A 16958-nucleotide genomic window follows, 5' to 3' on the forward strand; every position below is an offset into this window, starting at 1 on the left:
GTGCCGCAACACGACGTGGCATAGACTCGACTAATGTCTGAAGTAGTGCTGGAGAGAACTGACATCATGTCCATAAATCCGTAACAGTATGAAGGGGTGGAGATCTCTTCTGAACAGCACGTTGCGAGGCATCCCAGACGTGCTCAATAACGTTCATGTGTGGAGAGTCTGGTGGCCACCAGAAGTGTGTAAACTCAGAAGAGTATACCTGGTGCCAGTCTGTAACAATTCTGGACGTGTGGGGTGTCGCATTGTCCTGCTGGATTTGCCCACGTCCGTTCGAATGCACAATGCACATGAGTCGATGCAGGTGATCAGACAGGATGCTTACGTACGTGTCACGAGTCAGATTCGTACCTAGACGTATTATGGGTCCGATATCACTCCAACTGCACACGGCCCACACCAATACAGAGCCTGCACCAGCTTGAACAGTTCCCTGCTGATACGAAGGGTCCATGGATTCATAAGGTTGTCTCCATACCTCCTTCCACTCGATACAATTTTAAACGAGACTCGTGTGACCAGGGAACATGTTTCATCAGCAGTCCAGTGACGGGCCCATACGAGGCGTAATGTCCGTGTTGACGGGTCCAGGCGAGGCGTAAAGCTTTGTGTCGTGCAGTCATCAAGGGTACAGGAACGGGCTTTCCAGTCGGAAGCATCTACTTCTCCTGGGGACGCACATATGTGTCACTTGTTAGTTGACGTCCTCGACATTCATTCAAATGATATCGACATTTCGTCTGAAAATGTGGATACGTTAAAATAAGTAGGAAATAAGTGTGACGATTTCATGAATTGTGGTTTGGACGACGTCAGTTGTGCAAGTAATAGTTTTCAGGAAGAATTCCTTCCAAGCCTAAAAAGAAAAAAACGTACTGCAACAGCTTTCGGAGACAATGAAAAGACAATGAAATGTTGGTTAAACGAAGGAGGGTAAAAACGCTTCAAGCTAACGCAGTGTGCAAAGGCGTTTTCGTTTGGTAAAGTCGGATCGTGAACGGTACAAATGGTGGAACAAACTGCATGAAGTAAGAAATATGCGCCAAAGAGAATAAAAAACTGTTCGAAAGATTTAGAACTGCTCTTGAGAGGTTATGCACCGTTACCGATGGAGATCTACAAGACTGCCCCTCCGAATTGCATCTGACATGAACATTGCTAATTTCCAGGCTTCGTCGACCTGGATTCGCAGTTCCAAGAAATCGTACAGAATAGGTAGTCGCAAAAGTACCATGTTCACGGCACGTAAACGTGTTGAGCAACTGCCAGTGATAGACAGTGCTATAGAGATATTCATAGCTGACGTAAATACGAAACGTGCTGTTATCTCCGCAACTGCTGTTGATAACGCTGATCAGTCAGGTTTCGTGAAAGAACTGCGTGCACACCGCACTTTATCATTTGGGGGAGAAAAAAAGGAGGAGTCGGTTGCACAATCAATGAGTGCAGTGGCACATTCATACACGATAATCCCACGCATTCAGTGGTTCACTGCTTCCGCAGCTGTATATCTGTCTTCAAGAATCGCAAGGCACACTAGGACCAAAAATAAAAAAAATAGACTGTTTAGTTACAAAAATCGTCTATCAAAACCTGAAACAATGGCAAAGAATAATTCAGCACTTCGTTCGAACCGTATTCCTTCCAGCTACAGAACCTAGTTCATTGTTTTTGTTGGTCTCATGGTCTGGACATAACGACGCCTCTGTTTTTGTGGAGGACAACGAAAAATCTGTAGATGTAGTCTGGATTCCGCCTGGAACTATCAATTCAATCTCTCGATAAAGAACTTTTCGACAGTGGAAAGCATTTTTCAAGAAATTATCAGATAACATAATTTCCGATATATCTTTCTCTCATTTCAGGCTTATCAGCGGAACAGTATTCTTAAGCCCTAGTCATTTGTGCCTTACCAGTTTTCTACGCCACACTTTACGAATTTGATCAAGTATGCCTGGTATGCAGCGCAACATGCAGAACAATGGCCGAGACCGTTTCTGACTCCATCTCAGTTCTATCTAAAGAAAACTAATGGTTGCTACGAAGTGCCTGAATGCTTGAGTTTCTCGTTTGTCCGGTGTGCCTGGTGCAATAAAAATATGACCAAATGTACAATATTCAAACAGTATTATAAGGAATGGCCTACAGGAATTGTTATAAAATGTAGAACTGTCAGACACATTTCATTTCAATAAATTAGAAGTCCCCACTGATGGGAGCCGTCTGTGACTTCAAACACTGCCATGATTTTATTCTCTCTACTAGCCACGTGGTGAAGATGACGAAGAAATTGATGAAATGTATGATGAGGTAAAAGAAATTACTCAGGTAGTGAAGGGAGACAAAAATTTAATAGTCATGGATGACTGGAATGCGAGAGTACGAAAAGGGAGACAAGGAAACACAGTAGGTGAATATGGATTGGGCGTAAGAAATGAAAGAGGAAGCCGTCTGGTAGAATTTTGGACAGAGCATAACTTAATCATAGCTAACACTTGGTTCAAGAATCATAAAAGAAGGTTCTATACATGAAAGAATCCTGGAGATACTAGAAGGTATCAGATAGGTTATATAATGGTAAGACAGAGATTTAGGAACCAGGTATTAAACTGTAAGACATTTCCAGGGGCAGATGTGGACTCTGACCACAATCTATTGGTTATGAACTATAGATTAAAACTAAAGAAAATGCAAAAAGGTGGGAATTTAAGGAGATGGGACCTGGATAAACTGAAAGAACCAGAGGTTGTACAGAGTTTCAGGGAGAGCATAAGGGAACAATTGACAGGAATGGGGAAAAGAAATACAGTAGAAGAAGAATGGGTAGCTCTGAGGGATGAACTAGTGAAGGCAGCAGAGGATCAAGTAGGTAAAAAGACGAGGGCTAGTAGAAATCCTTGGGTAACAGAAGAAATATTGAATTTAATTGATGAAAGGAGAAAAAATAAAAATGCAGTAAATGAAGCAGACAAAAAGCAATACAAATGTCTCAAAAATGAGAATGGCTAAGCAGGGATGGCTAGAGGACAAATGTAAGGATGTAGAGGCTTATCTCACTAGGGGTAAGATAGATACTGCCTACAGGAAAATTAAAGAGACCTTTGGAGAAAAAAGAGCCACTTGTATGAATATCAAGAGCTCAGATGGAAACCCAGTTCTAAGCAAAGACGGGAAAGCAGAAAGGTGGAGGGAGAATACAGAGGATCTATAGAAGGATAATGTACTTGAGGACAATATTATAGAAATGGAAGAGAATGTAGAGGAAGATGAAATGAGAGATACGATACTGCGTGAAGAGTTTGACAGAGCACTGAAAGATCTGAGTCGAAACAAGGCCCCGGGAGTAGACAACATTCCATTAGAACTACTGACAGCCTTGGGAGAGCCAGTCCTGACAAAACTCTACCATCTGGTGAGCAAGATGTATGAGACAGGCGAAATACCCACAAACTTCAAGAAGAATTTAATAATTCCAATCCCAAAGAAAACAGGTGTTGACAGATGTGAAAATTACCGAACTATCAGTTTAATAAGCGACAGCAGCAAAATACTAACACGACTTCTTTACAGACGAATGGAACAACTGGTAGAAGCCGACCTCGGGGAAGATCAGTTTGGATTCTGTAGAAATGTTGGAACACGTGAGGCAATACTGACCCTACGACTTATCTTAGAAGAAATAAAATACACTCCTGGAAATGGAAAAAAGAACACATTGACACCGGTGTGTCAGACCCACCATACTTGCTCCGGACACTGTGAGAGGGCTGTACAAGCAATGATCACACGCACGGCACAGCGGACACACCAGGAACCGCGGTGTTGGCCGTCGAATGGCGCTAGCTGCGCAGCATTTGTGCACCGCCGCCGTCAGTGTCAGCCAGTTTGCCGTGGCATACGGAGCTCCATCGCAGTCTTTAACACTGGTAGCATGCCGCGACAGCGTGGACGTGAACCGTATGTGCAGTTGACGGACTTTGAGCGAGGGCGTATAGTGGGCATGCGGGAGGTCGGGTGGACGTACCGCCGAATTGCTCAACACGTGGGGCGTGAGGTCTCCACAGTACATCGATGTTGTCGCCAGTGGTCGGCGGAAGGTGCACGTGCCCGTCGACCTGGGACCGGACCGCACCGACGCACGGATGCACGCCAAGACCGTAGGATCCTACGCAGTGCCGTAGGGGACCGCACCGCCACTTCCCAGCAAATTAGGGACACTGTTGCTCCTGGGGTATCGGCGAGGACCATTCGCAACCGTCTCCATGAAGCTGGGCTACGGTCCCGCACACCGTTAGGCCGTCTTCCGCTCACGCCCCAACATCGTGCAGCCCGCCTCCAGTGGTGTCGCGACAGGCGTGAATGGAGGGACGAATGGAGACGTGTCGTCTTCAGCGATGAGAGTCGCTTCTGCCTTGGTGCCAATGATGGTCGTATGCGTGTTTGGCGCCGTTCAGGTGAGCGCCACAATCAGGACTGCATACGACCGAGGCACACAGGACCAACACCCGGCATCATGGTGTGGGGAGCGATCTCCTACACTGGCCGTACACCACTGGTGATCGTCGAGGGGACACTGAATAGTGCACGGTACATCCAAACCGTCATCGAACCCATCGTTCTACCATTCCTAGACCGGCAAGGGAACTTGCTGTTCCAACAGGACAATGCACGTCCGCATGTATCCCGTGCCACCCAACGTGCTCTAGAAGGTGTAAGTCAACTACCCTGGCCAGCAAGATCTCCGGATCTGTCCCCCATTGAGCATGTTTGTGACTGGATGAAGCGTCGTCTCACGCGGTCTGCACGTCCAGCACGAACGCTGGTCCAACTGAGGCGCTAGGTGGAAATGGCATGGCAAGCCGTTCCACAGGACTACATCCAGCATCTCTACGATCGTCTCCATGGGAGAATAGCAGCCTGCATTGCTGCGAAAGGTGGATATACACTGTACTAGTGCCGACATTGTGCATGCTCTGTTGCCTGTGTCTATGTGCCTGTGGTTCTGTCAGTGTGATCATGTGATGTATCTGACCCCAGGAATGTGTCAATAAAGTTACCCCTTCCTGGGACAATGAATTCACGGTGTTCTTATTTCAATTTCCAGGAGTGTAGATTAAGGAACGGTAAGTCCACGTTTCTATCATTTGTAGACTTAGAGAAAGCTTTTGACAATGTTGATTGTAATACTCTCTTTCATTTTCTGAAGGTGGCAGGGGTAAAATACAGGGAGCGAAAGGCTGTTAACAATTTGTACAGAAACCAGATGGCAGTTATAAGAGTCGAGGGGCATGAAAGGGAAGCAGAGGTTGGGAAGGGAGTGAGACAGGGTTGTAGCCTATCCCGGATGTTATTCAACCTGTATATTGAGTAAGCAGTAAAGGAAACAAAAGAAAATTTCGGAGTAGGAATTAAAATCCATGGAGAAGAAATAAAAACTTTGAGGTTCGCCGATGACACTGTAATTCTGTCAGAGACAGCAAAGGACCTGGAAGAGCAGCTGAACGGAATGGACGGTGTCTTGAAAGGAGGATATAAAATGAACATCAACAAAAGCAAAACGAGGATAATGGAATGTAGTAAAATTAGATTAGGAAATGAGACACTTAAAGTAGTAAAGGAGATTTGCTATTTGGGTAGCAAAATAACTGATTATGGTCGAAGTAGGAAGGATATAAGATGTAGACTGTGAATGGCAAGGAAAGCGTTTCTGAAGAGAAGAAATTTGTTAACATCGAGTATAGATTCACTTGTCAGGAAGTCTTTTCTGAAAGGGATCACCAATTTAGTATTGGAGGCCAGCGTGGAGGGTTAAAATCGTAGAGGGAGACCGAGAGATGAATACACTAAGCAGATTCAGAAGGATGTAGGTTGCAGTAGGTACTGGCAGATGAAGAAGCTTGCACAGGATAGAGTAGCATGGAGAGCTGCATCAAACCAGTCTCAGGACTGAAGACGACAACAACAGCCATGTTTATCAGAATTTACACGATAGGAAGTTATTCAAAAAAGTATTTGTATAGTTTAAGCCAGGTTTTTACCAGAACAAAGAAGGTAATAAGCTCGAGCAAAACAGAATTCTGTTTGTGTGCCTCTTGCAGGCCTTTCTGCTGGTCGCTACTGCATCTACGTGTCCCTAAGCTTCCCCAGTTACCTATCAGAAAATAGAGACCTGCAGTTTAACGTGGAATCCGATTCACATGTCTTTCGTGGACACAACAACATTGTGAGAAGTGAATGCTCAGTTACAAATCATAGCGAAAAAGTTTTGGTGTGAACAGGATGTGATCCTACTCTCTCTGTATCACGACGGCGCGTTTTGCCACTAGACCATTTCTGTTTTGAAAAAAAAATAAAATAAATTAAATTAAAAAAATATATGAGCATTAGATCTTACGCGCGTAGTGGAAACGCTAGCTGTGTCAGCGCGTGTGATGATGCTCGATGATGCTCGTCGTCGGTAATTGGTGTTCTGTTTAGAAATATCTCCTCAATGGTAATGAGAAGCGAGGGGAAATAGGCAGCCGACATACAAGAAAAATTTTGGACCAGTGCAAAGGAGAGATGGAGAAGCAGTTCCGTGTGAAGTGCACGATTTCCACGCATGTCACGATTCCATAGAAATTGAGACACTTGAGTTCCTCCGTCCCTGCGTCATTTTGCATACTATGTCAAGAACAGTGCGCTTGCCGTGCAAAACAATCCTCACTGAATAGCGAAGTTTTGCATTGTGGCTTTAACAAGGTACAGTTGTATCCAGTATGCTGAATATTAGCTACAAAAATTAAAAACTAAGAACACAGCGTTCACAGGCTATGTTCGCTACCTCCGGTTCCCTTTAGTACGAACGATTCTACCCGTATACAGGCGAATGGTAGTGAATTTTCTGCAGATGCTCATTCGCACATGTTCGCTTCCATTCGCTCCATTGTAAACGAGGCTTTAGGTGCTTAGCATTGCTGTCTGTGGACTCCGGATAATTCCGCTACGCTTCGCTCCGTGAGTGATTCGCCGAATCGCGCTCTAGGCGAGCAGGGCTGTACAAACCGCTGTTATAAGCTGTTGTTCGTGCGGCAAAAATGTGCAACTTTAACATTCCCTGCAAAATACTTGCAGTGCCTCTTAGCAGCTAAAATTTTGGCAGTGAATTTCTTTCGTTGTGTTCTTCCCGTGTAAAAAACTCCAGGGCAGGCTTCGACTGTCTTATTGGATCACGGGTAGCCCCTTCTTGGACTGCATTTTCCTCTTCTTCTCCCAGAACCTCTTCATTCTATCTCTTCTTCTCTCCCGCTCTTCTTCCGAGATCTTCAGTGTCCATTTCTCCTGTCGGCTCCACTGGTGACACTCTAATATTTTCCTTTATTCTTCTCTGTCATGGATCTCCGGCGTATTTGTCGGTGTATATTTGTTCCTCCAATTTTCTTTTCCTTCGACCTTGATCCCTAATTCCAACCAGTCCTTCCGCAGTTCAACAACCTACTTGGTTCCTGTCTTTCCCCTTGTCCTCCCTGTTGTTTTCCACACTCTCTTCGTCATTCTGCCCGTACTCATCCTAACTTCATGCCCAGCAAACCTTGCCCTTTTGAGTCTGATTTCCCCGGATATTGTTCTCGTGTTCCGGTACAATTCTTCCCTAGGTCTTCTCATCCACCTCTCTCCACCTCTTTTGGGACCTAGTATTTTTCTCAGTATTTTTCTTCTTTCTCTAGTTGTTCTGCCCCATTTCTTCCTAGTGTCGTCGTCTCAGCAGCGTATAATACTCCATTCCTCACCGTTGCCTTGTAGCGGCTTATCTTTGCCTCTGTGGATATATTATTTTGCAGAAGGCTGACCCCATCTTCTTTATCCTCTCTGTTATTCCCTCCTTGCTCCTGTTCCTTCCTGTTATAAATTCTCCCGGGTATTTAAATTTGTCCACCATTTGCACAGTGCCTTCCGGTGTTTCCCAGTCTGCAGTGGTATTTAATGTCTTTGTTCAAATGGCTCTGAGCACTATGCGACTTAACTTCTGAGGTCATCAGTCGCCTAGAACTTAGAACTACTTAAACATAACTAACCTAAGGACATCACACAGATCCATGCCCGAGGCAGGATTCGAATCTGCGACCGTAGCGGTCGCGCGGTTCCAGAGTGAAGCGCCTAGAACCGCTCGGCCACTCCGGCCGGCAGTGTCTTTGTCTTGTTATAGGCGATCCTCAGTCTCCACTTTCTGGCCACCTTACTTGTAAGATGTTCTAGCTCTTGACACTTACAAGGGGAGGCCAGGACGTTTGGAACGCGGATTTACTGCAAACTTCGTACAATCGTAGTACTCCACGAGGACAACAAAATGTGTAAGCAGTAGCGCGTACTTCTCAAGCGTTATTGAGGAAATCGCAAGATAATTTCGGTGGTCAGAAAATGTCTGAAACGCTTGTCGTGCTGTTATAGGGCAGATTGGACTGAGACATGAATGTTAAGAAAAAAATGCGATACGCTGCGCCGTTTCCGAGTTATTTAGCATTGAAGTTAGCCAATAAGGTCGCTGCGCGCGCGAATTCAAGTTTCTGCTGACCAAACAAAGCACTCGTCAGGTAACACCGCCCCTGGCACGCCGCTTGTATGTGAGCGCGCGACGCCCCGATTGGCTAACGTCAACGCTAAGTAACTGGGAAATGGCGCAACGTATCGCATTTTATTCTTAACATTTATGTCTCAGTAGCATCTGCCCTATAACACCACGACAAGCGTTTCAGACAGTTTCTGACCACCCTATATATATGAGTCTTGCGTGGGTATTTCAGTCTGTAGAGCACTTTCCAACGAAAGGCAAGGGTCCCCAATTCGAGTCTCAGTCCGGCACACAGTTCAACCCGCCACGAAGTTTCAAGTTAATCGAGAGTCAAATGTTCGTGATAATGAATACTCAGTAAATATAGGGAGAGAACAGAGTTAAACATTACTTTATGAATGGCTCACTTAAATAAGTTTTCCTAAGATCCCCACTATGTGTTTTTGTGTGAGATTTAACCCTAATTTACCTCCCACTCTATCAAAAGTCATCATAATACCAAAATTATACACCAACAAACAGTTGTCCAAGTTAAACTCACATTCGAACCTTTGACTAAACTGAACTGTTCAACTGTAACTGGTCTGAATACAGCTTGTCTTTATATTAAATGCACAACTGATGTAAAACAATTATCTGCCCCTAATTAACATTTCCACTTACCTCGCCTCTCGGCAACATTGTTGCAGATTTCTCGAAAGCACAAGCAGGCAGCGGCTAAGCTAGATTTCTGTTTTTTAAATAAAATTTCCAATCAACCTTCAAAGTGTTGCATACCGTACAGTGCAATTTGGTAATGCGTAACGAGAAACCTCCTTTAAACTGCGGGTTGGGGATAGCAACAATTCCTATGAAACGATGTTGCAAGACAATTATTTTAGAATAAAGTATATATTCAAAAAGACAGAGTAAAACTTCGCGTGATCTTCACACATAATATTGCTCCAGATAATACTGTGGTTAACAAAGTGGACAGTGATTTAAAAGGTACAATGTTAACAGAAAATTTCTACAAAAACCAAACAGCTCAATCAGTTGATATGTTAATGCATCACTCAATGAAGTGGGTGATCCTTCTCTCAGCTCTGAGCAAGTGGACAAAGTTAACTAGCTGAAGATAATCATTCAAACAAACTAGCTGCGCAACGCTCACTCTCACTTAAAAAAAAAGCGTTGTTCAAAATTTATATTCTTTTCGCTTTTCAATACATACATCATATTCATCCATGCTGTCCTTTACAATAATTCTTTCTTCATCTAACAGACACAAAGACAAGTCATCAGAGCACTACTGATTACATCCATTGTGGTGTCACCGCCAGGCACCACACTTGCTAGGTGGTAGCCTTTAAATCGGCCGCGGTCCGTTAGTATACGTCGGACCCGCGTGTCGCCACTATCAGTGATTGCAGACCAAGCGCCGCCACACGGCAGGTCTAGTCTAGAGAGACTCCCTAGCACTCGCCCCAGTTGTACAGCCGACTTTGCTAGCGATGGTTCACTGCCTACAGACGCTCTCATTTGCAGAGACGACAGTTTACCATAGCCTTCAGCTACGTCATTTGCTACGACCTAGCAAGGCGCCCTATTCAGTTACTATTGATACTGATATTGTGAATCATGTACCGTCAAGAGCGACGTTCATCATTAATGGATTACAGCTAAGTATGAAACTAATGACGTCCGCTTTCTGAAATCTCATTCCTTGTCATGTTGCAGACCTCACGTCTGTATGGTTCTTCCCTCCTCACGCCAGCCAGCGTGAGCTAAGACGCGCTAAGGAAATATCAGAAACTTCCTGCTACGTTGAAACTGTAGATCGGACTGAGAGTCGAACTAGGGCCCTTTGCCTTTCGCATGCAAGTGCTCTACTTACTGAGCAACCCTAACTGACTGACAGCTCACAGCTCTACTGCCGCAGCACCTCGTCTCCTACCTTTCAAACTTCACAGAAGCTCTCCTGCGAAACTTGCTCAGTAGGAAGAGCTCGGTCCGACACTCACTTTTTATCTGCGAGGAAGTTTCACATCAGCCCACATTCCGCTGCAGAGAGAAAACTCATTCAAATAAGTATCTGACTGTGCAGAGGCTAACGGGCCCCCTCTCTCTCTCTCTCTCTCTCTAACGCTTATACCTATAACTTACAAAAATCAAAATGACATGCTTACTTTACTGTATCATGCAAAAATATATTGTAGGTAATGATTTTAGCAACTGAGGAGCAGTGGGTTGATCAAATGCTCTGGTTCTGAAAGGAAACCAGAAGAGAATGTAACATAGTTCCAAATTGGACTAACATTATATGTTGAGCTGAATATGATTTACGAAGCGAAAAACATAGTCATTTACTAAGTGAAGTGTTTGAAGCATTAACGTGAGGAGCTGTTACACTAGACCTGGGACAACTTGCTGGGAGAAAATCTCAAATTTCGGAGGCACTATTCTACAAGCGAAACTACGTAACTGCATGATAGAAGCTATTGTGTTGGCAGAAGAGCCAACACCGTGTTACTAGAGGAGGCCGAAATGCACGCGTTTTAGCTCACGCAGGCTGGCGTGAGGAGGGAAGAACCATACTGACGTGAGGTCTGGAACGTAAGGAATTAGAATTCAGAAAGCGGATATAATTAGTTTGATACTTCACTTTAATCCATTAATGATGAACGTTGCTCTTGACGGTACATGATTCATAATACTGTCTGTTCAGAATTCATTATAATTAGTGAATATGGCGCCTTGCTAGGTCGTAGCAAATGACGTAGCTGAAGGCTAGGCTAAACTATCGTCTCTGCAAATGAGAGGGTATGTAGACAGTGAACCATGCTAGCAAAGTCGGCTGTACAACTGGGGTGAGTGCTAAGGAGTCTCTCTAGACTAGACATGCCGTGTGGCGGCGCTCGGTCTGCAATCGCTGATAGTGGCGACACGCGGGTCCGACGTATACTAACGGACCGCGGCCGATTTAAAGGCTACCACCTAACAAGTGTGGTGCCTGGCGGTGACACCACACAAGCTACCAAGTGGCCTCTCTTCAATAAGGATGAAAACGAATTCTAAGCACTTTTCAAGTCCTAGGAGGTTCATAAAAAATTGCATCAAATCAAACGTTGAATGATTTTCATTTGTTAAAGTTAAAAAATAAAAATACAACCAGTTATGGAAGTCAGAGGGCCTGCAACAACATTAACAGAGAATTCGTTTGGAGTCTGTTATTAAAATTCCCAATCTAAATTTATTTACCCGTGTGAAAGATAGACTAAGAACTTTCTCAAGCATGCTAGTGACAAGAAAAAATAAAAGAAAGAGACATATAGTACTGAAAAAAGTGAACATCTCTAAAGAATTTCAGAAAACGAATGATTTAGAGCTCATTTGCGACTTAAGGATTTTATGTTTTTCGACTGGTGTCTTAAGACGGTGGTATATACACTGAAGCACCAAACACTCCGCTATAGGCATTAGTTTTCAAATATAGAGATATGTAAACATGCAGAATACGACGTTGCGGTCGGCAATGCCTATATCAGACAAAACGCGTCTGGCACAGTTGTCGGTTAGTGCTGCAAGAATGGCAAGTTATTTAGACTTAAGTGAGTCTGAACTTGATATTATTGTCGACGCACGAGCCATGGGACACAGCATCTCCGAGGTAGCGATGAAGTGGGGTTTTCCAGTACGACCATTTCACAAGTGCACTATCCACATCAGGAATATGGTAAAACACAAAATCTCCGACATCGCTGCGGTTGGAGAAAGATCCTGCAAGAACCGGAGCAGAGGCCACTGAAGAGAATCGTTCAGCGTGACAGAAATGCAACCCTTCCGTAAATTGCTGCAGATTTCAATGCTGGGCCATCAACAAGTGTCAGCGTGCAGACCATTCAACGAAACATCATCGGTATGGGCTTTCGAAGGCGAAAGTCCACTCGTGTTCCCTTGATGACTGCGCGACACAAAGCTTCACGCCTCGCCTGGACCCGTCAACACGGACATTGGACTGTTGATGACTGGACACATGTTGCCTGGTCGAGTCTCGTTCCAAATTTTATCTAGCAGATGGACGTGTACGGGTATGGAGACAATTTCGTGAATCCATGGACCCTGCATGTCAGCAGGGGACTGTTCAAGCTGGTGGAGGCTCTGTAAGGGTGTGGGGAGTGTGCAGTTGAAGTGACATGGAACTCCTGATATGTCAACGTACGACTCTGACAGGTGACACGGAGAGTAAGCATCCTGTCTGATCACCTGCATCTATTGATTTCCGTTGTGCATTCCGACGGACTTGGGCAATTACAACAGGACAATGCGACATCGCACACATTCAGCATTGCTACAAAGTGGCTCCAGAACACTCTTCTGAATTTATACACTTCTGCCGGCCATCAAACTCCCCAGACATGAACATTATTGGGCATATCTGAAATGTCTTGCAATGTGCTGTTCAGAAGAGATTTGCACTCCCTCGTACTCTTACGGACAGCCCTGCAGGAGTCATGGTGTTAGTTCCCTCCAGCACTACTTCAGACATTAGTCTAGTCCATGCCACGTCGTGTTGTGGCATTTCTGCGTACTCGCGGGGGTCCTGCACGATATTAGGCAGGTGTACCAGTTGCTTTGTCTCTCCAGGTACTTACCACAAAGCGGTCTCTTGTATGGATGTGTTAGTATCTCTGTCAGTGCGCTCATATCATCAATAGTCATCTGAGTCCTTAAAAGATCCCTACCCCATGAGAATCACTGATGTCTCCTCTGGTTGCTCGTTGCATTAACCTCTGTCGGATGCTAAAAGAGCGAAACGATTTGGAGCAACTTAAATTGTCATTATTACTATTCCTCTCAGTTTTATTAAGCTTGTTCTTCTACGTACACTTCACTTCACTTTGTGGTAGCTACTATGTGTTCCTGTTTTCAAGAATATATTTTATAAGAAGTTAAATTGTTCATCTGTACTGATTTCTTGACAAATGCTACCCACAGGTTTCCCTATAAATTTACACAAAATAGTGATCAGTAACAATTTTGTTAATGTACTAGTTTTTTCTTCTATTATCTCCACAGAAATGAGCCTGATTACTGAGCAGCATCATTATACATACCATTAGGGGTATTGCCAAAGAAGCGCTAACCATTACACGATTATGTTCTGTTCTTTCTGGAATACATTATTTTTGGGGGTGCATTAAGTTACCCATCGTTAACTCTTCGTACATATGCTCAGCCATTGATGATAATTTTTCATGTTTCCTATACGTTCTCGTTGTGTTGCCCCTTTGTTGAATGATTCTATTTTGAGCATGAGTTTCGGTAAGTCGTCAAGTAAGCAAACTTGTTACCCTTCACTGTCACCATGGTCAAAGTATTTAATACTTGTTCATAAACTACACAACGATGGCATGGAGTATGTGTATTAGCCTTCTGAGCCTCTGACTTTGAATTATGTGAAAATCAGATAACATTTTATAATTATTTAGTTAGAAATCTTATTCGTTTCTTTTTTACAGGAAGAGAAACAAAATGTTTGGTCAAAATTATCTCCAAGAGTAATTCCCAATGAAACAGAACTGGGAATCACGGCAGAATTAGAAATTATGGGGTTACTTGCTGGGAAAAACTATGAAATCCGAGTAATTCTCATTGATAAGGATGGTGGTAGTTACCAAACAGATGTGCCAGAAAGTAAAGCAAGAACTAAATGCATAGGTAAGTTTGAAGATAACAAATCGCCCTGCCTCCATACATTTCTTGTTGTATCTCAGAAAATCTCAGGTTGAAGTGATGGAAATGCAGAGAAAACGATCATCAGGGTCAACAAGTCATCTGCGTAATATGGATATTCTGAAAAATAGCAAAAAAAAATTGCTTAAGCTATTAAACAGAAACTGCTGGAAATGATCTTCGGTATTTGTGTTACAATGAGAAAGAGCACAGGAATGGTAAACCATATTTATGTTTATAATCCACACGTCTCCTTACAACGTGAGGTCCGTTTTAACCGAGCCGGAAGTATAGAAATATATATCCTACTGTCAATAGCAGAGCTGTGGTCGCTATTTAAGGCACAAACTTTGCATTTAATCTAATTTCGCAAATATGTCTGTGGTTAAAGATCTCACTATCCTTCAAGTTTGCCCATACTAGCAATAGGTACAATAGGGCAGGATGTGTCTCCCAGCAAAAATGGGTCAATCAACAGGGAAATTTATCGCTTGATTTTGACTCCTAAGAAGGTGTATGACGTAAGTACTCTATGCCTGCTGTTAACATAAGATGAGGCCGAGGAATCTGACGGTTGCCATTACTGATATCGTTCCATGTTTTAGGGCAACGTAGCAGCACTGTTCTCCACGTACTGGAAAGCTAATACTACAGTCTGGGTTCTGGACGGTTGTATGACCAGCGCATTTTTTTATCAGTCAACAGCGAAGTAGAGTGTGGGCGTGATGTACACGTCATACGTTGGAGGAAGAACGCTGGCGGTTGGGCACGCTGTTGCCACCTTCCGGCTGCGAAGTGCAGAACGCTGCTGGCAGTACCGAAGCTACGTGACTGAATGCAGTTGTCGTCTTTTGAACTGCGCCAACACTCACACGTTGCCATAGAGACGTGTACAAATTCACGTCAAGCCCACGTTAACTCCCTGGGGTCTTCTTCCACCATCCAGATGAGAGCTCAGACCAGATGCAGTGGAGAGATGTGGCTGTTGGAGCGTATGTGCTATGAATTTCGTGATGGTTGAAATGTTGGAGCTACACAGTTTCACTTCCAGCAGTGACCTTGTATATGGTATTGGGTTGAAGTGTGCCAAGCCGTTGCAGGATTCTACACAGGATGACTATCCCAGAAGTGGACCAAATGTGTACACAACAACTGTGAGGCAACAGTCTGAAGATATCTGTAATGAAAGCACGAGTGCAGCTCAGATCAGAAAGGATATTTCAGGAGCGCCATGCAAGGTTTTCAAATCCTGACATCCTTTTCTGACGGTTCTGTGAATGCATGGCAAAAATAATCTGCATTCTAGTTTTCCCCATTTTGTGCAAAGCTGGGGTTCTATTCAAATGTCGAAGGGCCTCGGCAATAGTGACAACGTTGAAAGGAAAAAAGGGCTGCAGGTTTGAATTTGTGTTAAGGAGGGTATTGGAGTTAGGTAGTCCGTGCAACTGCGACAGTCAGAACGCAATGCTGGTATAATGGCTAGCACACCTGCCTTGTGTGCGGGAGACCTGAGTTGAAGTCCTGGCTCTGGCACAGATTTTATTCGTTGTTTAAGCTTCTGTCCTTATTGAAGGTAGAGCTGAGACTCATACGTCTCTGGAAAAACGTTATTCCATCTTTCTAGTTTCTTTTATCAATTAACTGCAAATTACTGCAGATGCATGTGCTTAGACCACTTTGCTGGCAACAACTAGTGACCAGCCTCTTTTCCTTACTGTATTGTGGGCACAAAAATTCTGGTGACCCTTCTCAGAGAGTCTCTGTAGGCTTGGTTTCATTGAAGACGAGCAGCATATATTGCGATGCCTCTGATGGCAAATATTAAATAACCAGGTAACAAATGTCGCCTGTCCAAGTCATGGTACTATACGTTTACTTAAATTCCAGAGCATGTTCTCTTATGTTAATGGAAGTGCACAAGAAGTGACCCTCCACAGTGACATAAAATGGTATTGCTTGCGGCTTACCAGATGGAAGCATGATTGTGTCCGCAGTCTCGCATCCAATGTGTGAGTGTCTCGTACACTGTGAGCAATTTTCCTTTTTGTTTCTAAGCTTCATAATTCTCTGCCGTATGCCCGTGGCATTACTGTCTAAATTCTCTTTAAAGTAATACCTAGAGAGTAATGCAGGCAATTCCTTGTCACGGACTGCCTGTATCATGGGTGGAGAACAATTTTCAACACTATTGTTGAGGCTGCTTTCGTAATGCGTTCATGAGCAAGTCATGTGCTGTCCACCCAAGAAGATTGGGAGGGGCATTGTTTATTTCCTCTTTTACCCATGCTAAATATAATTTTCTGTCATTTTCATTATATTTCCATTTTTCTAGAGGCAGGTTACGTGGAGCCTGCAGGCAAGCTCGTTGTAAAAGTAATGTATTGCATAGATGATGTGAATGGCGTTTTAAGGCGCGAAACGCGAGGTCATTAGTGCCCGTCAAAGTGACCACAATAGGATACCAATCCCACTCGCAGATTCGTTCAAGTCTTTCCAGCTCAGTAACAGAGCGAGAGGCACAGAAGTTTATATCAACAAGAGAGTATGTGGGATAAAGTGAACCTACATTGTGACCAAAGTTCATTTAGCAATATCGACATCTAGTTTTCGGTTAATGAAACAGTGTCAAAGCTGGACATACATGTCATATCGAGATTTCCACGATCCTTCCTTGTGCAAAAGAGCATTA

The 16958-nt window shown here is 43.9% G+C and overlaps 1 protein-coding gene across 2 annotated transcripts in view; it reads left to right on the plus strand.

The window, feature by feature from the left end:
* The window catches only part of LOC126092114 (titin-like), a 511816-nt gene that overhangs the window by 319977 nt on the left and 174881 nt on the right, over positions 1 to 16958 (plus strand). For both annotated transcript variants that reach the window (XM_049907552.1, XM_049907553.1), the window contains one exon: positions 14056 to 14254. In XM_049907552.1, coding sequence (XP_049763509.1) covers positions 14056 to 14254 — 199 coding nt within the window. The remainder of the gene's footprint in view (positions 1 to 14055; positions 14255 to 16958) is intronic.

This window comes from Schistocerca cancellata, chromosome 7 (genome assembly GCF_023864275.1).
Source record: "Schistocerca cancellata isolate TAMUIC-IGC-003103 chromosome 7, iqSchCanc2.1, whole genome shotgun sequence".
Taxonomy (NCBI): Eukaryota; Metazoa; Arthropoda; class Insecta; order Orthoptera; family Acrididae; genus Schistocerca; species Schistocerca cancellata.